Genomic DNA, 27,133 nt, shown 5'->3' with positions numbered 1-27,133 from the left:
GTTTTGAAATACACAGACAAATGATACCAGAGCATTGCTGTGTAAGTTCAGGGACAATGATCATACAGAAAACACTGCCAGTGTTCATAAAAACACAAGGAAAGTAGCCATATCAAACGAAAATGTGGACCCCGAATGGCTCAGTAGGAGAGTGACTTGGTTGGAGGAACAGGAAATTCACCTTTTGCTGCTCTCCCTTGTTGAGTGACTCAGATTTAAAGTAAAGTTAGGGTCAAGGTGGAATATTTGACATGTGGCAGTTTTTAGCTTCAAAGGCAGCATGAAAGCATCTCCCAGAGACCTTGCAGCAACTAGAATCCTGTTTATTTCCTATTTCACTGGGATACGCATCACCCTCACCCAGTAGGTGATGAGATCTTTCAAGAGCACACGCTAAAAGTGGGACTTATCATTTTTTAGAAGGAAAAAAATCCTAAGTCTGAACCTCTATTATATATTATAAACGATAGTAAACAGGTCTGAGTCCCTATTAGGTACAATACACTGTAGTAAAAAGTAAACACCTTGTTTAAATAAAAATATTGATTAATAATAGGTAATAAATAGAAAAAGACAGTTTTAAATCAGGCTTCAAGAAAATATCTGATTTGGAAAATTATTTTATTTCATTTGTTGTATTTTTATGACTCCTTAAATACATGCAATCTTCCACTCGATAATTATGATCACAAAGGGGAAATAGTCCTGAAATATGCATGTCAGTATCATATGTTGCAAAAGCCCAACTGTTTCGATGTATAATCTGGAAATGTATAATAAAATTGCTATAAATTGGCTAACATGGAAGGGAAAACACACACACAAGACTTCAGACACAGTTGAATTTTTCTACTGAAAAGCTTTTCTGCAGCTTCAACACAGTGACACCTGAAAAAGTAAGAGAGAGTTACAGTCCAAGACAAGAAAAACACTATCTGTCTCTGGGTTTTTATTATTCATGCTACATTTGGCACCCAACATTTGGGGTACGAATTCATGAAAAAGCCACCAGCACAGGCTGGTGCTGCATGTATCCCACACATATGAGTTTTCTCTTCTTTTGTCCCCAAGCCTCTGGGCAAGTTTGGAACCTTTCTGTTGTAGCCTTCATGAAGCTCAGCCCCCCACAACACACATGCTTTTTCCAAACAATTCCCTGTGCATTTTTCAGATAACCAGCTTCTCTCTCTCTCTCTCTCTCTCTCTCTCTCTCTCTCTCTCTCGCTCTCTCTCTCGCTCTCGCTCTCGCTCTCGCTCTCGCTCTCGCTCTCCACTGTGTGATGCAGGCTCTCCCTGAACCCCCTTCTTGGGATGCTGCCAAAATAGGCAGCTGCCTTGAAATCCAATCAGACTCTTACTGTTCTATGCAGCAGCAATAAGCCCCACATCTTCATCAATATCGCTGGTGGAATCGATAAGACAATTTGGAATTCTTAAAGGGAGGAATTAGTTAAAAGAGAGAGTTTTCCCACATTAAAAATGGGGGGTGTCTTATAATGGAGGGATTTGTGTCTCTGTATGACAAAATGCTAGACAGTTTGAAAATGGAACCATTAAATGAGAGGATCTCTAATTTAGATGGGATTTATGGAATGTCAACTGTAAACATTATCAGCTTTATCATTTTTGTCTCATCACTTTATAAGGCTCTTTATGTCATTGTTTGTCTGTTTCCTCATTTTTAGTGCCGCATTCAAGTGCATGTTCCACAGGTTCAATCCCATCTTTTTATAATCACCAATCATTCCCTGCTACATTTAAGAGAAATAATCATGGAAAGAAAAGAACAGTGATTGCAAACTCACAAGAAATCCGTGTACTTTTGGAGGAATGGGGAAAGATTTTAATTATGATACCATTGCCTTCATTGGTCAGCTAAGCAAGCTAGAATAATAATATTTTGAATATAGCATGCCTATTGCTTCTAAAACCATACCTATTTGTTTGATAAGAGTGCAAAAAATGAAATTCAAATCTTATAAATCTTATAAATATATTTTAAATGTTTTCCTACAAGAAAAATGCTGGCTTTGTTAATATTGCGATTTGTTTTTCTAGGTGAGGAAGTTCAAGATCAAAGATATGCACGACGCTTTTCCTCAAAAGAGCTGCGCTTGTATCTTTACCACGCAGTCCAAGTTCTTTACATGGAATTTCCCATGTAACTTACCTATGTGGCCAGGTCGGGAAAAAATGCAGAAGTAAGACTATGTGCTACCCATCAATTTGAAAATCCTCCTAAGACTGACAATTCTATGATTTGAATGGGCAGTGACATTACTATCATTTATTTTTTAAAAAACAGACTACGAAATGCCTGAGCCAAATCTCATTGTTTAACAGTGATGGGTACAATGGAAGCTGTCAAAATGTCTCCTGCATGACTGCATGCCTGGACAGACCCTGGGACAGAAGGGACGGCATTACCTGGGCTCAGAGGTAAAGAGCTTTCAGCCCTTGTGGGACCTAGGGAGGGAGCTTTTCTGCTCTTCGTAGTCTGCAAATGCAGAAGCGATACGCTCCTCCTGGAAAGGGAGAGGTCTGGGGTCCTCATCCATGGGGAAGGCATTTGGAAGGCTCCCAAGATCGAGTCCTCGGCCCTTAAAATAGGCCTGGAGGCTTCTGAAAAACTAAAGACAGAGAAAACGCTCAGTGCCTTATAGACGGAACACCCTAACGCCCAGAGCCCCGTGTTTGTTTCCCGCCTTCCTCCTCCCTGAGCACTAGCCAGAGAAGCGGGAAGTTGACAGTGTAGAGAGGCTTGAAGCTTCTGCCCTCTTTCTGGCATTTCAGCCCTCACAGGGCAATTCAGCATTCTTGGTGGCAACCCGGGGAAGGCATGAATCCATGAAGCCACACTTCGGGCAGAGATTTTTTTTTTTTTCGAGACAGGGTTTCTCTGTAGCTTTTGGTTCCTGTCCTGGAACTAGCTCTTGTAGACCAGGCTGGTCTCGAACTCACAGAGATCCGCCTGCCTCTGCCACCTGAGTACTGGGATTAAAGGCGTGCGCCACCACCACCCAGCCTGGCAGAGATTTATAGTGAACCTTCTCCAACCAGCAAGGTCAGCGATGAAACCAAACCCCACTTTCTCCACCTGAGGAGACCCCAGTTACTGCCCTGGATTACTGTGTCTGTTTTCAGATACCCTTCAGCAAAGGTATGGCTAGAGGCTGTGCTAGCAGCTTGAAACTACATTTGAAATAGTCATATCAACACGCTTGCCGAGCTGGGCATCCTTTTAAAAGAGTATTTTCTTCTGATCTTCTGAATTCTGTTTTCTAGATACCTGTATGCTCGAAACTGATAGCTGCCCAGGGTCCACGTCCAGTTTCTGCAAACAAGCTTTGAAATGCTGCCGTGGGGCAAATTGTTCCACCATATATGTCTTCTATGCCGTGTATGCCTTACAAAAAGCAATTCTCTCTTGCTCTCCCCTTTTCCTGCTGTTCCGGGGACCAAACCCAGGTTCCTTGTGCATGCTAGGCAAGCTTCCCAACCCCAAGCTAAGATGCAATCCTCTTTTCATACTGTATGCACATTAGAAACCAATGCTCTGATCCTGGGGTATAGATAAGATCACTGACAAATGCGATACGCTGTGTATTATAAACCGACTTCTAATATACACTTGTTTCTCCATATGGAAACAAATGTAAATCATCTAGAGAAACATTAGGGTGCCCGCTACTAGCAGAGCAACATCTAGTCCTGTCCTGATGAGAGTCTTCTCAAGCCTTGGCTGCCACCATATGATTCTCGGGAGGTGCTGGCTGCATCCCTCAGCCCTTGCTCCCCAGGCGTATTCTTACCAGTTCTCTGTTTCTGGGGTTGCTCAGTGGCTTCCACGTGTCTTCCTTTCTCAGCACAGCTCCGTGTGCATGGCTGCTCAGTACCAGGGCAGCCCAGAGCAGCAGGAGGGGTGCTTTAGACATGGTGCTGTGTGAAACAGGGGGGACTATGGTCACGAAGACAGTCAGAGGGAAGAGAAAGAAACACAAGAATCCAGGCAGATAAAGGAGAAGAAAGAGCATATTGGCTCGCCTAAGTTTTATTACCATTTTTGGGGGGCGGCTGCAAATGAGACTCTTGAAATCCAGTGGACTAGCTTAAAACACAGTAATGTGCTGAGCAAAGCGATGGGACTGTCCCTAGAAAGCCTGGGTATGCAATCTGCATTATATATATATATATATATATATATATATATATATATATATATATATATATATATATAATATATATATATATATACACACATACATACATACAGAGTGGATAGATAGTTTAATATCCAAAACAGTACAAGATTTAAAATTAAAAAATAAATCTTAAGTCTAAAAATCTTGTCTTAAGTCGGCAGATTTTTTTTTCTTTTATGAACATGAAATGGCAGAGAAATAGAAAGTACTTTGGCTGCGGACAGATATACCTCTGTGGTAGAGTGATGGTTTAGCATTCACAAAGTCCTGGGTTCAATCCCTGGTACTATAAAAAGGGAGAGAGAAAGACAGATACAGAGAGAGGGCGAGAGAAAATGAGGAAGAGGAGGAGAATTAGGAGGAGGAGGAGAAGGAAGAATTGAAAACAGCAACCAGAAAGAATATTTAAAGTACCCTCAACTGAGAAATGTTCCCAGCAAACATATCTCAGACAGACAGACAGACACATCCCACAGCAGCATAAGTTGAGACTGTTTCCGTCTCAAGGTGGGGCATAGAAGCTGAAGCACAGACAGAGGCAATAAAGCTTACCAGGATGCTGGAAAGGGCTTCGCCTGGCCCTGCCTATGATCTGCCAGCAGTTCCCGGGCTCTTATAACCAGGGGACAGGCTGGAAGAGGGAGTCACTGACGTGAGCAGAGGCGATTCAAAAATAACGATTCCGTTTTCATCCGTGGCACAAAGACCCTTGAGAAACAGATTGCTCGGCATCTTCAGGGGTGACCTATTTATCTTTTAAGTGCATCAGCTGCCTCATGAACCACTGGCCGTATTACATGAATTTTATAAAACACACGCACCACCTCCACACAGCAAAAGCTCTCACTTTTCTCATGTTCAGGCCAGGGACGGCGATGACTACCTCACCGAATAAGATGTACTTTGAGAGACATCAGTTTTCAGATTAACAGCATTTTTTTTAAACAAGAAACTCTATTGCAAATGACAAAATTGCTCTTTTTGACCTCCACGTGGTATCTTCTTCTTAGAAATAGTGGCATGGTTTGCTATAATAGCCCATTCAAGATGAAGCCACCAGATAGCATATCCTTCACAGGAAGATGAAAAATGACTGTACCTACCGCATGCCCTTGTCAAATAAGAGCCATCTGGAGGAAATGGTACGGCAGAGAAATTGGACTCGACGGCTGATGAATTTGCTGGGGCTCTAAGGATTCTGAACAGAACTCAGGACAAACTCATTGTTCAGAAGTCCAGTAACGGGAGTTGTAAATTACAGTAATTGCCGGGGTTTGTCGAGGGGGTGCATGCCTGTCATCTCAGGACTTGGCACATAGGAATAGGATGTTCAGCCATTTAAGGACAGCCCAGGCTACATCTTTATTTGAGACCAGCCTTGAATATATGAGATGCTGTCTCAAATACACACAAAAAACTGAAATTGTTTCAGCTTTGCGACCTTGACTTTGAGCAAATTTTGACACTTCTGTTCATTTTTTGTTCAATCAGAAGATGTCTTTTTCTTTTCTTCTCTCTCTCTCCCTCTCCCTCTCTCCTTCCCTCCCTCCTCCCCTGCTCTCTTTCTTTCTTCTGAGATAGGACAGCCTCGAACAGGCAATCTTTCTGCTTCAGTCTCGTGGGTGCAGTAAATACACTGTGAACCACCACACCTGGCTCATGTTACTGAGCCTTTACCATGTGTGAGGCTCAGTATTTTAATAAAATGCTGATTGGCCAGTAGCCAGGCAGGAAGTGTAGATGGGGCAACCAGGCAAGGAGTAGAGGCATGGGCAAACCTGTACTTTTTAAAGTTTTTTTTTTAAAAAAATACAAAACAGATGATATCAGGCTACCAAATTACACGAGACCTCATTCATGAGTCATAGTTTTGTAATGGGCCATATATTTTAACCCATTAGTAGAGCTATTTAAGTATTTGGGGATAGATAGCATTTTAAAATAGAACCGCAGATTTCCAAGTATATATTTTAAAAGATGAAAAGAGTCATTTCAGAGAAGGAAAAAAAATGAGGACAAGTTCAGACAGTTATTTCTTTGGATAGAGTGGGGAATAATTGCGCAAATGGGTCTCTTTGTGGTGCTCATGGATTGTGAGCGCTGAGACATAACCAGTGAGCCTTTGTCCTAAGGGAAAGAGTCGACCAAATCCCAAAACAGCCCTTCCCAAGTGCTAATGAATCCACAGCATCCTGAGTGTGCAAACCAAAGAGAACAAAGGGCCAACATGTACTTCTCTTTCAAAAATCCAGTCTGCTTCTGAGAAAGTCCACAAGAAATCTCTCTCACAGAGATAATGTCACCTGAATCTTACATTAATATGTGCCTAGATGGCCTTAGGGATATTCTATATTTCTTCTAATAGTGCCTGCTGCTGTTTTTAAAATTTGACATCTGTGTAATCTAGAGGAAACTTCCGATTTGTTATTAAGATTTTTTGAAATATTTAAGATACATACATATCTATCTATCTATCTATCTATCTATCTATCTATCTATCTATCTATATCTACATATGTATATATACATACACACACACATATATGGGGAGTTGAGACAGGGTATATCTGTGTAGCTTTGAAGCCTGTCCTGAAACTGGCTGTGTAGACCAGGCTGGCCTCAAACTCTTAGAGATTCACCTGTCTCTGCTTCCTGAGGGTTGGGGTTAAAGGTGTGCACCATCACCAGCTGGCCAGTATTTAAGATATTTTAACTGACACAGAAATCATCCCTGCTTTTGTAAGAAGCACTCTGGGATGCTTCAGTACGTGTCCACAGTGTTCAATGACTTGACTAAAGGTGAGACCGTCCTTCAGGGTTCCTGCTTCATGAAAGAGTCTGCCAGACACTTTCTGCAGGATACAGAAGAAAATGACAGACAAACTGCCAATAGAGGCAAAACAGTCTTTCAAATTTCCTGCTTCATGGAAAAGTCTGCTGGATATGGGCCTGTAGGCTGAAGATGGGTACCCCAATGTTACAAAAGAACTTTGGGTGACTGCCCAGGTAGCGAGATGTCTCTGTCAATTCTAGAGTTTTGGAAGTTGCTTACAATGGACTTCCTGTTTACTTGAGTGATATTATATCCTTCTGGAGTCTTTGATGGAGTTGAAGAATAGATAGTTATAGTTTTCCTCAGTTATGATAAAAGATAAAGTAGATGTAAATATTGTAACTGTAATTCTTGCTTGATACCTGTTTGGTTATATGTAATCTTGCTGTGTTAAAGTTAAAACCTTCCTTTTTATTTCGACAGAAAAGGGGAGATGATGTGGGATTCTCTTCTGTAAGTTGTAAACATGTTTTATTGCCATTGGTTGATGAAGAAGCTTCTTTCAGCCAATGGCTTAACAGAATATAGCCAGGCTGGAAAAGATACATAGAGACAGTAGGCAGAGTCCAAAAAGAGGCCATGTAGCCGCTGCAGGAGACAGACACACCAGGACCTTGCACCTTCCTGGTAAACCACAAGCCTAATGGTAAAATATAAAATAATAGAACTGGGTTAATTTAAGATATAAGAGCTAGCTAGCAATACACTTAATTGGCCAAGCAGTGTTTTAATTAGTACAGTTTCTGGGTGGTTATTTCGGGTCTGGGTGGCCAGAAAAAAGAAGCAGCCTCCATCTACAGGGAAGGGACACAGTCACAAAAGCAGACCTGTGAGTCCTGGAGAGTGGCTCCCTCTGGCTTCCTTGTGCTTCCTCCAGTCAGGCTAAGGCAGGAGAGAAAGTAAGGCTGGGGTGCTGCGGCTTCAGGCACTGTGAAGTCATATGTGGGGTGCTGGGTAATGTGAGGACTGAGGTGAGCCCTGTCCCTCACATGCCGTCCCTGGGAAACCTACCTCAACAGCATCGGATTCCTTTCTAAGGGACAGCCTCCCTGCTGCCATCAACCAGGACTCCATCTACTGCTCCGTCAGCCCGAGGAGTTAACATGGTAAGAGGCGGCAGCAGGTGACGCCAAGTCTGAGCTGGCAGCAGACACAGGCAGACCCCAAGACATGACACTATCATTTGTGTCGGAAACACTCTTCTCTCTTGAATTAGACAGTCAGTTATCTCATGCTCCACAGAACATTAGGACCTGTTCTTGCCACATTTTCCCTTTGTTCCCATTAACCCCCCTCTCTCCCCTCTCTCTCTCTCTCTCTTTCTCTTCTCTCTCTGTCTCTCCCCCTCTCTCCTCTCTCCTCTCTCTCTTCTCTCTCTGTCTCTCTCTCCCCCTCTCTCCTCTCCTCTCTCTCTCTTCTGTCTCTCTCCCCTCCCTCTCTCTCCTCTCCTCTCTCTCTTCTCTCTCTCTGTCTCTCTCTCCTCTCTCTCTCTTTCTCCCTCTCTCTCCTCTCTCTCTCCCCTCTCTCTGTCTTCTCTCTCTCTCTCTCTCTCTCTCTCTCTCTCTTTCACACACACACACAGTGAGATAGAACACAGTACTGAGGGGAAATACAAAGCAAACAAAATAGTTCATATGCATGGGTGAGGGTCTTCGCTGGGGGCGATCTATTTCCGGAAGCTGTTCGTTGAGGTAGAAGGTTCAAGAACCACATTTGTCCCGACTGAAAACTGAGCTGCCATGCGGCACCCGTCTCTGGAGTCGTCACGGAACAGAGCAGCAGACAATAGAGGGCTGGAAGAGAAAAACCTTCTACCTAGAGCATCCTTTGTGCCAGATGCATTATGGCAAGATTAAACGCTCACCCCGGGATGGGAGCAGTTATTTCTAGCTGGAGTCTTTAGGTGAGGACAGACTTGAGCTAAATGAACTACGCTGACTCAGTCCTTTATTGCGTGAACAAGTCTGTCTGGCCTGGTTAGTCATCTGCCAGGAACATTATACTAAAGCCAGGCTTGGATGTTATCTCTAAAACAGAGAGAGCAGAAGGAGATCTCTGGGTGGAACATTGGAAACACTTTTTCCAGTGAAAAAGAAATAATGGGTGTGGCCAAAAAGGATCTCAGTGGAGAATGTGAATTCAACTTATTAGACACCACCAGCCTGAAGTCGAGGGCGTTTTTCTTGGGTAATCAAAGGTAGCATTGTCTGGGCTCTACTACATGCAAATTGTTTAATTTCTCTGTGCCCACTTCCTTTCTTACAAGGTCCCTCACCAACACTTTTAGCTTCCTTTCTTTCCTTTTTAAAAATCGAACAAGAAGCTGAATGTATCCGGCAGGAATTCTAGCCCAAAAGAAACTCAAACGGCTATGCAAGAAATCTGAAGAGACACCGTAGTAGTAGAGGAGCTTTTGCTAAAATGGCTTCCCTTTCACTATTTAGCTTTCTTGTGATTTCCTTCCTCTTCCTGCAAACCGAGGCACTGATGGAGGAGGCCAGCTGGTAGTAGCACTTGGTACCAAAGCGCTCCCCTACTCCATTACAGTCTCATGAAAATTAATTTACCTTTCTCTTTTCCCTCCTCCTCCAGTATCTGCTTTCCCGCCCCCGCCCCTGCAAGAGCGTCTCCCTGGGTAGCCTGGCGGCCTTAAACTCTGGATGTTTCTCTCAGCTTCTAGGATTTCAGGTGCGGCATTTCAGGGTCACCCCGACCCACTGAATTAACCTCCCTTTGAAATGTTAACTTAAAGCTGTGGCACGCAGCACCAAGACGGAAGAAACTCCATTCCCTCTCTTGTATGTAGGACCTCGGGGAGTCTGGAAAATAAACTAGGCTTCTGCCGGCCGCGCCGAAAGAGATTTGAGCCGTGTTTGTGAGCTCTCCACACCCCGGAAATCAGGCCAGGTTCCAGGTCAAACGTATCACACACACCGGCTTTCGTATCACAAGAACTTGAAAAGGCAGCTCGCCATTCTCGTTTCTGCCTCCCTTACCCAGCAGATCACAGCGGAGGTCCCGACAGTGCTGGCCTACTCAGAGAGGATGCCAAAACATCTGGTCCTCAGACGTCCCCAACAGGAATGCAGGGTGCAGAGAGGCAGCATCTCGGAGGCTGGCCAAAAGTGGGGACCCTGACCAAGTTTCCATGCGGCTTGGCTTCTGGCACAGAGGAAACCAGCGCCTATAGCTCAGTGACCCACAGCTCTTTTAATGGACTTCTCCAGAACAGTGGTGACATTTGACAAGAGACCCCAGTGCCGTCGACTCACGCTCTGGAAGACTGTAACGTGGGAACACCACTTCCTCGGGATGTGGGGGCAGGAGCATGCGTTTATACATAGCTGGACATTTATGCCCGGAAGCACTCCTTGGTATCACAGTTGGCTGAGCAGTACAAGGGTGGACTCGGGGAGGAGATCGAAAGTTCTGCCATGTAAAGAGGCTTGCAGGGGACTCCTGTAGCTGGTCCACGCGCTTATTCACTTTCAGAATTTAAGTCGCCTGCAGTGAAGGCGACATTGTAGTGTATGCGGGATGGTGAAGGCATCTACGGACCACATTACTAAATACACTATACTTTGTTTGAATTAACTTAACCATTGTAGAACGGAGGCACCTTCAAAACACTCCATCCACGAAGCTGCAAGTTAAAAACGATAGTAATATCTGCACGAAGCCCAGAATATTCACATCTATTTCTCTGTCAGCTGGACTAAAATGAAAGCAGTGAGAGATTATCTCCTCTCTCGCCGCTGAAAAGAATTAAGATTTAAAAACTGAATTGATATTACTACTGTCCTCAAGTTTTGCATCCACGCAGGCATCCCTACACCGGGGTGCAGACCAGAAGCTAATGGCTGGTATCTTCTTCAACTCTTCCCCACAATATTTTTATTTATTCACGCATTTATTTTCAAAAACTATCTTGCCGGGCATGGTGGGTCACACCTTTAACCACTTAACAAGGCAGAAGGCAGCAAATCTCTGCGATTTCTAGGCCAGCCTGGTCTACAGAGTGAGTCCCAGGACAGTCAGGGGCTACACAGTATCTCTCTCTCTCTCTCTCTCTCTCTCTCTCTCTCTCTCTCTCTCTCTCTCTCTCTCTGTGTGTGTGTGTGTGTGTGTTTACTGCTTGTGTGTTTGCGTGTAAGGATCTTGTCACCGTGTATATATGTGGATAACCTGAGGGACTTGTTTTTCTCCTTGTACCATGTGGGTTCTGGGGGATGGATCTCAGGTTGTCAGGCCTGGCGGCTAGTCCCTCTCTCTACCCTCTGAGACATCCCACTGGGTCTCTATCTTATATTTGGAGACTCAGGTCTCTCACTGAACTTGGATCTCACTGATTTGGTAGGTTGGCTGGCCAACAGGCTCTGTGGACCCCATCTTTGTCTCCTACCTGCCAGCACTGGGGTTACAGACATGCATTGCAGTGCCTAGCATCACAGGTGCTGTGTGTGTGTGTGTGTGTGTGTGTGTGTGTGTGTGTGTGTGTGTGTCTTTGTTTAAATCCCAGTCTTCACACTTGTAAGTCAGGCACCTCACCCACTGAATAATCTCAACATTCTGGCTCTCATGCTTAAAACCAGACCTTTTCTGGTCTGTGTAATAATACACACAATACTTGTATAGACAGATAAGGAATGTCTACTTACATATTTGATGATGCTGGTTAATAATACAAGAAATATGCCTGTCCCTACCCCTGATCCCAAGAAATATACCATCTTATTTGACTCTTTCTATCCAATTCTATAACAGTGTTTGAGTTTATGGTAAATTCTCAAATTATCTAGTGCCATCTGGCAACTTGGAATTCTAAATCTCTGGTTGCTTCTAGATGCCCTAGGAAGTTAATTTTATTGTCTAAACTTAATAATTACTTCTGGGTAACTTGCTAACTAGAACTCTGGGCTTCTACTCTCAAAAGCCAACTGTGTAACTGTAAAGTGATCTATAAATCTGTGTAATGTCTAAACCCTTCTCATTCTTCTTACGCTGAGAAACTGAGCACCGAGGATTATATCCAGTGGGGCAGTGGCAAGGGGGAAAAGATTGTCTCTGGTGGAAACATATACAATTTCTGAAAGGTCACACAGACCCTGTGACCTATGAAGTGGCCATAGAAACGTATGTGAAAACCTATAAGATATCAAGTTGCAGAACGTCAGCTTTTCCTGCTCCTGGGACTTGACTGTGCTGAGCCATATCCTGTGCCCAGCAGGTACTCTGCTTATGAAGGTCCCAGACTTGCAAAGAAGCCTGTTTAACGCTTCTTCCACGGACAATATTTTAGACGATGCAAAGCAGTAAGAAATCTTTGTACCAAATGTGCTTGTTCACCAAATTTATTTTTGGGACGTTCAGAACACCAGAATATGACAAATTAAAAACAAAGCACCCCAGATTGCTACACGTTAATACCTGAGCGGAGACGGAAGGCAAATGCTCACCTAATAAAACTACATCGTAACGTGGGAACAGAGGTTAAAAACGTTTACAAAACTCTACAAATCACAGGAGCAGCACTTTCCCCCCAAACCACAACTGGTTCAACGTAACAGCGTTAATTATACCGTACCAGAAACACACAGAAGAGAACACGCACGCGTGTTCGGTGCACTACACGCTGCGGGACGCACTGGGGGAGGAGCATGCATGTTTGGACGGGAAGATCTGCACGGCGGTCATCGTTTTCAGTACACACTTTAGGACAGGCTTCTTGCACTAAGCCTTGTTACTACACACTAGAGTTTACGGATGAGCACAAAATCGGCGTGCAAATAAACGCTAACTCCACTGAGTCTCCGTCGGCAGCCATGAGTCATCTGCGCTCTAAAGGTTTAGCTGTAAGGGTAAACACTGATGTCAGCTGAGAGACCTTGATTACGCACACCCTTGTCTAAACAGCCTCGTTGTCAGTCTTACCAGGCTTTCAGGAAAGACACACGGTCATTTCTACAAGTTTTTGAGAGACTCTTATTTAAATAAAAACTTGAACATAGTAAAGGAGTAGTGAAGGTGAGACAGGACAAGAGAAATACACTGAGTTTATGCCCAAAAGTCACGTGGAAGAGCAAACAGTAGACGGGGATCCGGATGCCTTTGGAAAACAGCGTGATTATATGATCAATCGAGTAATTTGGACTTTAATGAAAATCATACTCCTTGTTTTAAATAAACACAATATAAACGCTAGACTTTACATTAAATTAAAAACAGAGGAGCTAATTCTCCCGTGACGCCATAAAATAATTAGGCAGGAAAAATAAAATGAGAGGGAAATGGTAACGTTTTTAAAAAACGACATTGATCTGAGTTCAGCCACTGCAAAATCATTACTGGGTTGAAATCCCTTCCTTGAGAAAACAAACACAAGTCTCAATCTGCTACAACACGAGGCACAAGTCTTAGGAGGAACTCACATGTTTGATAAGATCATTACCAATAAGACAAAAATACATTTCAATGATTAATTTTTATATATTCAGTAAGTTTAGAAACAGGAGGGCTGTTACCCTCCCTTAAAGCATCTCCCCCAGAAACTGCAGTCAAATCTAATTTCCCAGCTATATTAAGACTAAATCAATTTTTTTTTTAAAAAAAAATAGAACAACAAAAAGCAGCTCTGGAAATTAAAGGAGGTCTCAAGAATAACGGCTGTGCAGACCCTAAAGGAGGTGTGGGCCAATTTATACTGAAGATTTATAATTTCAGCTGCTTGAAAGAAAAGGATTTGAGATGAATTTGAGAAGGCCGCCCACAGTGAAATATCGAGATACAAAAATCTCAGGACGTTGCTTCGTCATTTTTTAAGGCACAGTCTGTTTTATCCCAAATAAGTTCAAGGTCACAGTGATGATATATATATTCATTTTTGGTCTGGTTTATCTTGGGCACGTTGTTACATTTACAATTAGTCCTAGGTTGAAGAAACCACAGTATGGCTTCACAACGATACATCTTAGTTCCCATTTTGAAAAAATCTAAGTATGTAACACAACTTCCTAGTTTATACACAATAAAAAATGAAGATCTCTCTCCCAACCACACATCGGGGAGGGGGGGATTGGCATGAGAATTCTGACAAACACGTGTTTCTCCACACACAGAGCCAGCTTATGCTAAGGACAGGCCTCTCCTACTTAGGCTAAGGCCATGGCACACGGGACAAACCCCTTCCAGGGGACACACGCACCCTGTAGCCAGCTCTCATCATAAACCACCTTTCTATCCACAGTCCCTCACAGTTAGATAACCATTACTCCACCAAGACCAAGTAATGTCGGTATCTGGCTTTCCACAGTACTTGGTACAAGGTGTGCCCTGCTCAAAGGTTTGCTTCAATGGACTACGTTAGGGTCTAGTGGACAAACACTTGGGATTGAACAGAAACAGAGAACAAAAGAGAGCCCGCAGGGCAAGCATTCGGGTATATAAAGAGGACACATAGACCAAAAAAAAAAAAAATGGACTGAACAAAATTCACTTTTCGCAGCACAAAGTAAGACCACAGCGGATGACTTCTTCAATTAAAGAAGCTGAAAGACGACCCAGTGAATTCAGTTTCCACCCAACAGTATCAGGAAAGCAGACAGAAGCGAGCACACGGTTCTAAAGCTCTGAACAGCTTCAGAGAAAACTACAGTGTGGCGTACGTTTTCACGGTGTACACATTTATTGCAGGTCTAGATGAAAAATACTGGAAAAGATGACTCTTGTTTTAACCCCAACATCCTAAGAGAAGTTCCTTGGCACAGATATCCGGAGGTATTTTACAGTTTCGTTTCGCTTTGGTGGCAAAGTATGTTCTGCTACCCACGGAGGTACTCACAAATTCCAAAGCAGATGATGCTGAAAAGAATTCAAATGTATCTTTATTTTGCTAATAAAGGGATGTAAATAGTCCAAAATGAAACAGCACAAACCACGTGAAATACAAACACACCGGCCACTAGGCTCTGGAGCTGTCAGGAGGGATACACAGATCTAGAAACTTTTGCCAGAGTAACACTGCTACCTTACGAACACTAAAAATCCAAAGAGCATTTGAAACGTGCAGTTCACAAAACGGCTCCCCGTAGGTTTCCGAGACGAAGAGTAGGGTATAGATAACTGTACACTAAACGGATCAAACAGCAACAGATAGAGTTTCTCACTGGCGTTCAAACTGGCCATGTACAGGAGGATTATAGATTACTTCTGACACAAGAAAATACCAATTTTACACAAAGTCGTCAGAAATGGGCTGGTTTCCTAGGGCTTCAGGTGGGTCTGGGCAGCGTCCCATGCCAAACATGTAAAGGAAATGATTCTTGGTTTATAATGACTGGTCACAGACGGTTTGACCAAGCTGTGGCTCAGACCCTGGTAGCTCTGAATCACACCATGACCCAGCCGCGGTTACGTTCCTCGTGCTAACAGAGTAACAGGCCTGTTTCCACTGTCTCCGGAGTCTATTCCGTCCTCAGATGTTACTACCACGTACAATTCTGTTTTTCTTTATTCACAATGTGTTGTAAAAATGAAGACCTTTATGCATTTATGGTGCATCTTTGAACTGCTCTGACTCCCATTTCCCACAGTCCTATGAAAAGTTGGGAACGTGAGGTCCCCGGGGTTTTCCTATTTCCCCATGCCTCAGCAAGCCTCACGTTGAAAGAGTAGAGAATCATGGAATCATAAATGGTTCTTGTTCAAAAGGATTGGCAATGATAAAATTCCAGCTCTCAACCTCACGGCTAGTCCTATATTTTCTTGACCTGCTTTTTTGGGAGGAACTAATGTCGCAAACACAGAACCTTCCGTTGCTCCCTTTATTCCTGCCAAGTGTCAATCTCCCCAAATGGATTGTGACCCTCGATGAACTTCACAAACTCTGTTCTACGATATCCAAACTCACAAACTGTCCACACGGATGAAAACCAACTAGTGACCCAAAGCCTCAGCCTATTGTTGGAATTCTCCCAAAGGATTTTTTTTTTTTAGAGACCACTTACTAAATGTCGAAGGGCAACATCCTAAAATCCTGCCTCGATCGACCTGAAAAACACAAGGCCTGCATTAATTCAGACCTGATGTCTGGGGAGAGAAATACAGGCCACCTGATTACCCCATGATTCCGGAACCAGCAGCTCTAGCTTACCTCACGGTACCTCTTAAATGTTTTCTGTTTTCATGTGTGTACATGTTTGTGTATGTGCAGAAAGAGGTGCAGGGGGGGGGCACAGGGACACAGAATGCCAGGAGCCTTCCTCAATGACTCTCCACCTTCATTTTTGAGGCAGGGTCTTTTTACTGACCTCAAAGCAGGCCAGTGTGGGTAGGCTGGCCGGCCGGCAAGCAGCAAGGATCTACCTGTCTCCGCCACTCAGACCTGGGATTCTAGACACACATTGGTCAGCCAGTTCCTCCTGCAGGTTCTGGGAATTTGCTCTTGGGTCCTCATGTTCCAACAGCAGGCACTTCAGGGTCTGAGCCATCTCTCCAGGCGTGTGTCCCACCTTCCTCCTGCAGCCTGCAAGAGCTCCTGAAAACCGAGTTCTACGTCCCTTGATTCCCTCCACCATCTTCCACCAGAGGTACTAAGGAGCACGGTGAAATAGACACATCACACTGTGAGAACTCTAAAGCTTTCTTTAAAGAACAGAGACTTCACAGTAGATAAGACAGTCTGCCTTGTACAAATTTGTGAGCACTGTGGAAATGTGTCATGTCGATACACACGACAATGGAATAGCAACTGTGCAGCAGGCTGACCTCCTGGGATTGTTTCCTTTTCCTCACTGTAGAATATTTTATAGTTCACTCAAGAAAAGTTATCCCTTTGCTGGGCAGTGGCAGCACACGCCTTTAATCCCAGTCCTCAGGAGGCAGAGGCAGGTGGGTCTCTGAGAATTCAAGGCTAGCCTCCGCTACAGCACTAGTTCTAGGACAGCCAAGGCTATCAAAGAAACCTTGTCTAGAAAAACAACTAAACTATCCTTTATAAACAGTTGAAATTATATAACTATAATATAAAAATAATTTAAAAGACTAATCAATACATGATTGATACATATTAGGCAGCCTCAAAGATTAGTGTTAACCCAGCATAAACGGTTTCTTTAGAATCACAGTTCTGAAAGTTTTCAATACATGGTAATCAAGAAAGGAATAGAATGTATTTAATTTTGGCATGAAATGAATCCAGACTAGCTGTGGATACTTCAAAGGTAGAGAAAGTACTTAGGAAACACAGGTAGGACTGGACTCAGTCCCTGGTGTGCTCATGTATACACACACACACAACTGTAATAATAATTTCTATCAGATTTATCAGGTCCTGGAGCTGGAGAAACAGCTGGGTGAAGAGAGCTGCTGTTCTGGAGGATTTGAGTTTGGTTCCTAGCATCTCTGTCCAGCAACTCACAACCACCTCTATCTCCAGCTCTAGGGGATACACTGCCCTCTTCTGGCCACAGTGAGCAACTGCACACACATGTGTGTATATAGATACACTTAACTGCCAATTCAAGTGACATTGGTATTGGGACTAAGGTAATAAAACACATGTAAACATGATAGGGAAAAGCAAGAGATGCTGAGATAAAGGAAATCCCTTTTCTTACAGGATAGCAGTCTTCATCATCAGATAGTCTACCTAGCTACCTGTATCTAAGTACTTGAAGAATATTCTGTCGACGCATGTCCTTGTATGTTCATGTGTGAGTGTGTATCTGGAAGAAGACTCCGTCAGAACATGTCCTTGTGTGTTCCTGTGTGACCGTGTAGAGTGACAAAGGACCAAAGACCCACACCACGATTCTCTGGGATATTTTGCTGGCATAAATAAGACTTGGAGGATTGGGAATAAATACTGTCAGACAAAAACCATTCTAGCAAGAATTAAGTGTGCTTTGATAACAAACGTACCACTCATGAGTAAGAACTCAAACTTGCTATATCTTACTTAGTAGTGCCGGCTAACCATGGAGATGCTAGATCTCACAAATAACTAAGGCTGTAAAAAGGTCTCTCACACCAGATTTCTGTAAAGATTTTGTAGATGCATGTCTTAATTCAGAAAGTCAAAGTGCTCAGCTACCATTAAGTTGAGACGTCTGTAATGTCACTGACAGTGGAAAAGAACATGGATATAGAGGCTGCCCAGACCTGGCAAAATTGAAGCAGGTATGTCCATATATATGTATGTATGTATGTATGTATGTATGTGTGGTATACCGTGAGAAAACTGTATGAGCTGATGAGCTCACTCTCAGATACTGAATGAACAGTACGGCGTAGTTTATTCTGTTTGATACATTTCTGCGACAAGAAACTAAGACGTCCGCCACATCTAATATAACTGTTTTCCTTTCGGAGTCTTAGTAAGTGAGACTAGGAATACCTTAACAAGCATGATGCCAGGCAAGACAGCAACGGAGTCACATAAACTAACAAACCCCTGTGGTAATACCATCACTCTCTGACTAATTCTGAAACGGGAAAGACTCAAGGAGGAACTCCCAGGGGAAAATGAGGCCAGTTGCCAAAGTGACTGGCGTGGGAGGAGCCTTCTGGCTGGCAGTGGCGGCTGAGAGGCTGTGGTACCCGGTGCGCTGACGGGCGGTACCCGGTGCAACAGCGGATAAAACGAGACTGGTTCCCGAAGTGCCATCCTGGGACTAAGAAGTGCACGCGCTCACAAGTCCACCCGTGACTTCACCCACACGCGAGGGCTTCGTTGGAGAGGCTTTGGGCATTTACAGAACACACATCGAGGTGAAGGGCTCCGCGAATCCCAACCTCCCCAGAGTTTCTCCTAACAGAAGGCGGAGAGCAACTCTGTTCTTCAGCTCCCTGCCTTTCTGTTTTTCTGTAGCTGAGAACGAACGAGAACTGGAAATGAAATAAAATGTTACCCTCACTGGCCAAACCGTAGTCCCGGGGAGTGAACCCTGCCAGGATTCCACTGTTAACTGAGCAACGGCAGGGCGGAAGCCGGCTCAGACAGGGCTCTCTCTCTCAGTACCACGGAGCAATGGCTGCCTACTGTTTCCCTATCAAGGGCAATACTCTACTCGTGTTGACATCTCTCCTTCCCAGGATACCAGAGATGATGCAAATGCCAAGTTATTTCAACTCTGGAATGTAGCTATTTTAATACCTTATCATTACCAGAGGCACCTGTGGCAACCATCGGCACTGACTTAAGCAGGGGCAGAAACTGAATGTGCCAATGTGGTACTCACCAGAAACGTCTTCTGATAATAGATCTTTCTTGCTTTTAATATTCACCAAGAGTGCACAGTAAGATTCGTATTTAAAGGCTCAAGAAAAGTCACTGCTTTGAACCTGATGTCTAACAGCTAACAAAAAAAGTCTCCCTCTGAGGCCCTTTTCATAGATGTAAGAAGACTGATCGAACTTTGCTCCCCATCGTTGCCAAAAACTGACCAAAAGCCTCCTTCACGACTGTCTCACTTCTGCGAAACAGCTGTGACTTTTAACCTTTTTAAGACCTACTCTGAACATGTCAGTTATAGCAAACAGAAAACCCACTTTTCAAATAAAGTCTGGTGAAGCCAGCAGAAGTTCCACAGGAACAAACAACACCGCATCTACTAAGTCTCTAGAAGGTTCACGGCATGGCTAGTTGGTATGTACAACAACGAGTGCCCCTCGCTCATTCCTCAGGCACGACGAGAACACAGACGCTACGTCACGAAATGAAACCATGCTCCGACGACTTTCCTCGCGCGTTACAAAACTAATTTCCTATTCCCAATACTGTAAAAATAGACGCATCTTCTCCGAAGGACCTCGCTGTGCCGGCTGGTGGGGCTGCGCTCACGGTATCACCGGTCCTTGAGGCTTAAAAAGCGCTTTTATCGTCCTCTCAGCCCGGCCTTACAGGAAGTTGCAAAACGCGTGGTACAGAAGAGGGACGACCACGAAATTCGGGACCCTGTACAAGTGGGTGGAGCCGAAAGCGATCACGCCCACGGCCAGGGGAAGCGGAAGCTGCGAGGTCGACTTCAGTAACTTACTGGGAAGAGACAGAGAAACGCACAGTTAGACAAGCTACATTCGAGTCCAACAGAAATATGTTCCTTTTTTATACAGCCCTGGAAACTCAGTTGTGATTTTTGTTTACATTATTTAATTCTGTGTATTTATTTCTGGTTTCCTGATTATCCTCTTTTCCTTAGTTTTTTTGTTTGTTTGTTTTGACGGGTTCTGACTGCTTAGACTTAGCTGGCCTGGAACTTGCTCTGTAAACCATGCTGACCTCAGCTCAGGCTCACAGAAACCTGCCTGTCCCTGCCTCCCGAGTGCTGGTATTTAAGTTGTGCGCGGCCTGTGCCATCCGAGTTTTGGTTTTCTGAGATAAGGCTTTGTGACATATGCTATAACCCAAGCTGGCTTTGAACCCACGATCCTCCGGGCCTTCGGAACGCAGGGACGGCAGGAGCATGCCAAACCACCTGGCTTTTTAGGTGATTTTAAATGATGCGATTGCTTTTAATGAACTGAAAGAAAACTGTCTATAGTTTTATAAAGCTCCACAAAAACCATATTTTAAGCAGATAAAGGAAACACACTTCTATCCAGAGAATGGCTATATCCTTACTCGTTCCTTAACAGAAAAATACTAGTTGGTATTTCATTCCACGATTCCACCCTAAAAACACAGCCTAACAAAATAATGTTCTGGAAGACACAGCTACAAAATGCATAATTGAATCCTACTTACAGCTGCAAAATCAAATGAAAAAAGAGAGAAACAAAACAAGACTATGCATCTTTTTCTTTAGAAAGGAACTATGTAAACCAAAACATTAACTATTTAAAGAGAAACTAGTTCCAGGGGAAACCCCTTAGATTTTACACTGAAAATGGAGAAACTGAGGCTAGAGGTAAATCTTATCGACACGACCAAGTCAAGATTTGCTCTTGCTTATTTATGCGGTGTATTTGAACTTGAACTTGAACACCCCTCCTTACTACAGACATGGGCCTATGTAGCCCAGGCTGCCCACCAATTCTAAACGGCTGAGGATGGCCCTGGCTGCAGAGCCTCCTGCTTTCCCTCCCATGCGTTCAGACCCAGGCATGCAACAACACTTCTGCTCCCATGCAAGCTGCAAGCGCCTCCCAGAGCAAAGGCTCCAAGAAGACCAAGAGTTGTTACGAGCACCTCAAACACATCCACATAAAAGGCCCAAGCGCACAAAGCCCTCGCCCGTTACCCAGATGACTCAAATGGACATCATTCAGTCTCAAGTTCATCTACATATATGACTTCTATACTTTTGGGAAGTCAAATCTTAGATATTGTACCACTTAAGAGTTAAGATTTATTTATTTACTTACTTATTATGTATACAATATTCTGTCTGCATGTATGCCTGCAGGCCGGAAGAGGGCACCAGACCTCATTAAAGATGGTTGTGAGCCACCATATGGTTGCTGGGAATTGAACTCAGAACCTTTGGAAGAGCAGGCAATGCTCTTAACTGCTGAGCCATCTCTCCAGCCCCAAGCGTTAAGTTTTAAAAGAAAATAACTGACCCATTTCCTAACAAAACTCCTACAATTAAGAAAACAAGCAGAATATATTTGCATATGAACTACACTTGCATATAAACCACTATCACCCATGGTTTTACTTTTAGAGAGTCGAATTAAATACAAATAAAAAGCATACTTCGAGAAATAAAATGATAAAGGCCAGCAGTAGATGAAGACGCAACGTAAACCACTGTACCTTGACTTTACGGTCACTGTGAAAGAATTTCCGAGAATCCCTACAGCCGGAGTAAGGAGAAACACCAGAGGTTTGCACGGGTCGGGCTGAAGTTTAAAATAATACCTAGAATAAGAAGACAGATCAATAAGGCAGGACTGTTAGCTATAAAAGGATCAGAATCAAATTAATTAATTTTCAAAAAGTTCAGAGACAATATAGTCACATACCCTTCCGTCAAATTCCAGATTTAACTACTTCAAATATCAACATACTTAGCCGCCGCCAACAGCATATTTTACCCACCAGCTGGGAAATGTCTACACTTGGCAGCCCACAGAACTTTCTCCAAAACAGATCACATGCTAGGGCTTAAAACAAGTCTTCATTTTAAGACACTAAAATAATTTTTTGTTCCTTACCAAATCATAATAGAACAATGATGAAGGAAGGTCATTGGTTAATAAACAAACTGCCTTGGCCCATTTGATAGGCCATCCCTTAGGTGGGTGGAGTAGACAGAACAGAATGCTGGGAAGAAGGGAAGTGAGGTAATTGCCATGCCTCTCCTCTCTGGGTCAGATGCAATGAAGCTCAGGCCCAAGATGGATGTAGGCTAGAATCATTCCCGGTAAGCTACTGCCTCGTGGTGCTACACAGATTATTAGAAATGGGCTAGTCGAGAAGTGAGAGTTAGCCAAGAAGAGGCTAGATATAATGGGCCAGGCAGTGTTTAAAAGAATACAATCTGTGTGTTGTTATTTCGGGGCATAAGCTAGCCAGGCGGCTGGGAGCCAGGCGGCGGGAAGCAGCCCGCAGCTCCCTTCTACAGATCAAGACTAGAAATCAACAACAAAAGAAACCACGGAAATCATACAAGCATGTGGAACTTAAACAATACAATTCCGTATGATCGGTGGGATTGATTTCTTTAATCAAGGGAAATTAAAAAACATAGAATCACATGAAAATGAAAACATCGCTTATTAGAAGTTTTGGAATAATGCAAAGAAAGTTCAAACAGGAATGTTATAGCTATAAAGGCCTACATTTAAAAAACAGACCTCAAACAACCTAGTGGTGCACACAGAGGTCTTTGCAAGACAGAAGTAAGCATTAGGAATAATGAGCTAGAGACTCAAGGGACAATAAAGGGGAGCGAGGAAATAAAGAGTAGGTTCTCCGCAATGGTAAGCAATACTGACAAACCCTGAGCCAAACTAACACAGAAAAGTCTAGGAGTAAACGGGTTCAATCAGCACTTTAAAACACACACATTCGTTTTCGTCAATCAATCCATAAAAGAGAAGGAACACTGTCAGTCTGCAAAACAGTATTGATCGGATCTTGAGGAGCCAACAAAAAGGAGACTATAGACCATCTCTCTCGGAAGAAGCAACACAAAAATTCTCGATAAAATACTTGTAAGCTGAACCCAACAACACAGTTAAAAGATGCAATCAGGCCAGTTTCCACCCAGGGGTGCAAAGATGCCGAGACACACAAATAAAACAACATGATCTAATGCAGGGATAAAACAAAGGACAAAACCCATGGGATCGTCTCATTAGATGGGAAAAAAAAAAGCCCTTGAGAGAATTCAGAATCCACTCATGAAAAAAGCCCTAAGGATCCAAGACTACAAAGATAACAGGTCAGCAAAGTAAAGGACAGACATGACCAACCGAGAGCGAACTTTACACCGAGGGGAGAAAAGCTGCCAGGGCTTCTTCTGAAACCAGGACAATGGCAGGATGTCTACTCTGCTGCTCTTACTCAACAGAATGCTCAAAGTTTCAGTCAGACCATTAAGGCAAGAAGATGAAATAAAAGGGATAAAAATAAAAGAGTCAAGCTATCCCTATTAGTAGAAAATATGATCTTATACTTAAAAGTCCCTCAAAATTCCAGCAGGAAACTCTTAGATATGATAAACACTTTCAGCAAAGTAACAGACATGAAGACCAACGTCTGCTTCTGTGTCAGTAGTGAATATGCTGAGAATGACGTCATAGACACAAGACCAACGTCTGTTTCTATGTCTGTAGTGAACATGCTGAGTGTGATGTCATAGACACAAGACCAACGTCTGCTTCTGTGTCAGTAGTGAGTACGCTGAGAATGACATCATAGACACAAGACCAACGTCTGCTTCTGTGTCAGTAGTGAATATGCTGAGTGTGACGTCATAGACACAAGACCAACACCTGTCTCTATGTCAGTAGTGAGCACGCTGAGTGTGACGTCATAGACACAAGACCAACACCTGTCTCTATGTCAGTAGTGAGCACGCTGAGTGTGACGTCATAGACACAAGACCAACGTCAGTTTCGGTGTCAGCAGTGAACACACTGAGAGTGACGTCACAGACACAAGACCAACGTCTGTTTCTATGTCAGCAGTGAACACGCTGAGAATGATGTCATAGACACAAGACCAACATCTGTTTCTATGTCAGCAGTGAACACGCTGAGAATGATGTCATAGACACAAGACCAACGTCTGTTTCTATGTCAGCAGTGAACACGTTGAGAATGATGTCATAGACACAAGACCAACATCTGTTTCTATGTCAGCAGTGAACATGCTGAGAATGATGTCATAGACACAAGACCAACATCTGTTTCTTTGTCAGTAGTGAACACACTAAGAGTGACGTCAGAAAAACAGAACCATGTACAAACAGCCTTTAAAATGTCAGCAAAATACCTAGGAATTAACCAAGGAGGCTAAAGATCTCCGCAATGAAACCTATAAACCACCAAAGACAGAAACCGAGGGAACCCGAGAGACTGAAACACCTCCTACGGATCAGCAGGAAGAATACTGTAAAAATCGTTCCTTATACAAAGCAGCCTACGGACTCAAGCTGATTCTGGGAAAACTCCAATGGATACTACAGAGCCTTCTGTGCTTTCATATCTGTTTCTTAAATTTCACATATTAGAGAGAACAAATTCACTTTTCTGAGTCTAGTTCACTTCACTTCATAGGATACCCTTCCAATTCCATCCATTTTCCTGCAAACAACACAGTTTCGGTCTTTCTGGCTGAAGAGTACCCCATTGTGTGTGCACACATGTTACATTGTCTCCATTCATTTCTGTCAATTAGCATCTATGCTCGTTCATAACTTAGTAGCCGCCGGCACTGCTGAACCGATCATCTGCAGGCAGCCCCGCTGTGCACAGATCCTTTCGCTCGGGATCACGCTGGCTATGTGGAATCCATCGCACTTCCAGACAAATTTTACCGCTGCTTCATTTAGCCTCCTTGGTTAGGTTTATTCCTAGGTATTTTACTGAGCTTTTTACTTTTTTTTAAAAAAAGGCTGTTTGTACACAGTCCTGTTGGAAAGAAGAGGGGACCAATGGAAAAGAGAAGCTGGGACAAGAGAAGGTGACCTCCACTGAGTAAGAGGCATGTCTGAAAATGTCACAACCAAACTCATTATCTTGTATACCACACATAATAAAACAAGTTTCTAAATTAAAAAAAAAACAAAAAAACTTTTGTTGGTAAAAAAAAAAAATGCACATCGCTTCCTTCGGCTGATTTTTAGAGACCATTTCTAATCAGGAATTCGGAAAGGTTCTACAGAGAGAGCGCTAGTGTCTAACCACACAAGCAATCCGTCCATCAATCACGCACCCAAGGTTCTTTAGCCAATAGATGAGGGACGGCAGGCTGAGCAGCACCACCCAGGTCAGGAGGTTGATCACGGTGCTGTGCATGCGCAGACTGTCCTCAACATCCTCGACAGACAGGCGGAGACTCTGCACCGACGAGTCTTTGTAGTGGTTGGACTTCTTCTCACTTCTCCTCGAGTGCTTGGGATTCTAGGAAGCGATCACATGAGAATGTCAAGTTAGGAATAAACCAAAATAAGTTCACGATATCACTTAGAATCAATGATGGTCCACTGCTTGACTACATCATCTTTTATTACCAACCATAAGTAAAATACTGAAGTTAGTCTGCGAAGTACTTTAAAATTATTATAGTCACTACAGTTTATTCTTGCTTTGATGAGATCTTGCTTTTTTGATGAGATCTTGCTTTGTTGCCCTGGCTCGAGCTATCCCCTTGCTTCGGCTTCCGGGTGCATATGTAACCATGCTCAGCTACGTGTCTGACTTCTCTTTCTACTGCTAGTAATAACTCAAAATGTACTTTTTAACAGCAAAGTGCTGAAGGTGAAGGTAGCCCAGGAGCAAGTTAAACAGGAAAGTTCAGGTTTACTTTACTATTCCTTTGCTTAAAGTTACTTACATTCGCAATTCTTTTTAAACACTGTAAAATCCTAACGCCCGCCCTCACGACTTCAAAACACAACAATAAAATCCCAGACATCTATTTTCTCACGGACTTTTCTATCAGTGTGCAGTGCTTAGGAGACAAAGCTCACCACTTGCTGGCTGTTTCTATATGTCGTCAGGCAGGCTTGCAGATGGACGACCTTGGGAAGAGAAGATGGCATTAACTTCACATGTATTTGGAACGAAACAATAGACTTTTTTCAAACTAAGAAGCATTATAAAATTTTCAAAAATACAAAAACGGAGCTGGAGAGATGGCTCAGTGGTTAAGAGCACTAACTGCTCTTGCATAGGACCTGGGTTTCGTTCCAAGGCTCCACAGGGCTCGAGCCACCAGGACTCCACATGCAGGGGTTCTGAGGCACTCTGCTGGCCTTGATGAGCACTGCACACACAGGGCAAACAAAACACTCATGTGCATAAAATAAAAATAAGCAATAATGAAAACATCAACAAATATAAGCAACCAGGCCTCATTTAAGCCTTTGAAAACAGTAGTCTAAGAAAGATAACTCATAACAGATGCTAACTTAAGGGTTTAAAAAGAAAAACACAAAACAGAAACAATACAAACTTCCAGAATAGGCAAAGACATTTCAACTCCTGTGAACTTATGCTTGAATAAGGGCTTCCTATAGCAATCTTACATGCCTCATAGATCAAAGTTTAATTATAGTCAATATTATATGAAAATGTCCCAGTATATGTAGTGGTAAAATATCTACAAGACTTTGAGAAAATTTTATAAATTTATTGTTTCCCTCGAGTTAAATATCTGAGGGACTTTTGTCTAGTGAGTCTTTTTTTTTTTAAAGATTTATTTGTTTTGTACACAGAGTGTTCAGCCTCCATGCCTGCAGGCCAGAAGAGGGCACCAGATGTCATTACAGATGGTTGTGAGCCACCACGTGGTTGCCGGGAATTGAACTCAGTACCTTTGGAAGAGCAGGCAATGCTCTTAACCACCGAGCCATCTCTCCAGCCCCCGAGGCTGTTAGTTTATGCAATAAAATCATCACTGGATTGTTACCATTGCCTTCGAGTC

The 27,133-nt window shown here is 43.3% G+C and overlaps 2 protein-coding genes across 2 annotated transcripts in view; both read right to left on the bottom strand.

Moving 5' to 3' along the window:
* Positions 1 to 756: 756 nt before the first annotated feature.
* C22H2orf66 (chromosome 22 C2orf66 homolog) lies at positions 757 to 3,987 on the bottom strand. Its single transcript, XM_075956388.1, has 3 exons — positions 3,813 to 3,987; positions 2,428 to 2,630; positions 757 to 888 (listed from the first exon to the last, which is right to left on the bottom strand). The coding sequence occupies exons 1-2, from the start codon at positions 3,933 to 3,935 to the stop codon at positions 2,451 to 2,453; spliced, it is 303 nt and encodes a 100-aa protein (XP_075812503.1). The 5' UTR covers positions 3,936 to 3,987; the 3' UTR covers positions 757 to 888; positions 2,428 to 2,450.
* A 10,910-nt stretch (positions 3,988 to 14,897) lies between these two features.
* The window catches only part of Pgap1 (post-GPI attachment to proteins inositol deacylase 1), a 64,102-nt gene continuing 51,866 nt past the window's right edge, over positions 14,898 to 27,133 (bottom strand). Inside the window, exons 24-27 of the mRNA XM_075956390.1 lie at positions 26,178 to 26,228; positions 25,421 to 25,608; positions 21,791 to 21,895; positions 14,898 to 20,068 (exon numbers count right to left, since the gene is read on the bottom strand). Coding sequence (XP_075812505.1) covers positions 19,930 to 20,068; positions 21,791 to 21,895; positions 25,421 to 25,608; positions 26,178 to 26,228 — 483 coding nt within the window. The 3' untranslated portion in view covers positions 14,898 to 19,929. The remainder of the gene's footprint in view (positions 20,069 to 21,790; positions 21,896 to 25,420; positions 25,609 to 26,177; positions 26,229 to 27,133) is intronic.

This window comes from Microtus pennsylvanicus, chromosome 22, assembly GCF_037038515.1.
Source record: "Microtus pennsylvanicus isolate mMicPen1 chromosome 22, mMicPen1.hap1, whole genome shotgun sequence".
Classification (NCBI taxonomy): domain Eukaryota; kingdom Metazoa; phylum Chordata; class Mammalia; order Rodentia; family Cricetidae; genus Microtus; species Microtus pennsylvanicus.
Note: the sequence above shows the minus strand (reverse complement) of the source record. Positions and strands in the feature narration are given on the sequence as shown.

What these genes read in the sequence shown, in the direction of transcription:
- C22H2orf66 (XM_075956388.1), bottom strand. Translation starts at nt 3,935, where the DNA reads ATGTCTAAAGCACCCCTCCTGCTGCTCTGGGCTGCCCTGGTACTGAGC. An exon ending in ACCCCAGAAACAGAGAACTG is followed by an intron (nt 2,631 to 3,812) that starts GTAAGAATACGC and finishes CTCTGTCTTTAG; the next exon opens with TTTTTCAGAAGCCTCCAGGC.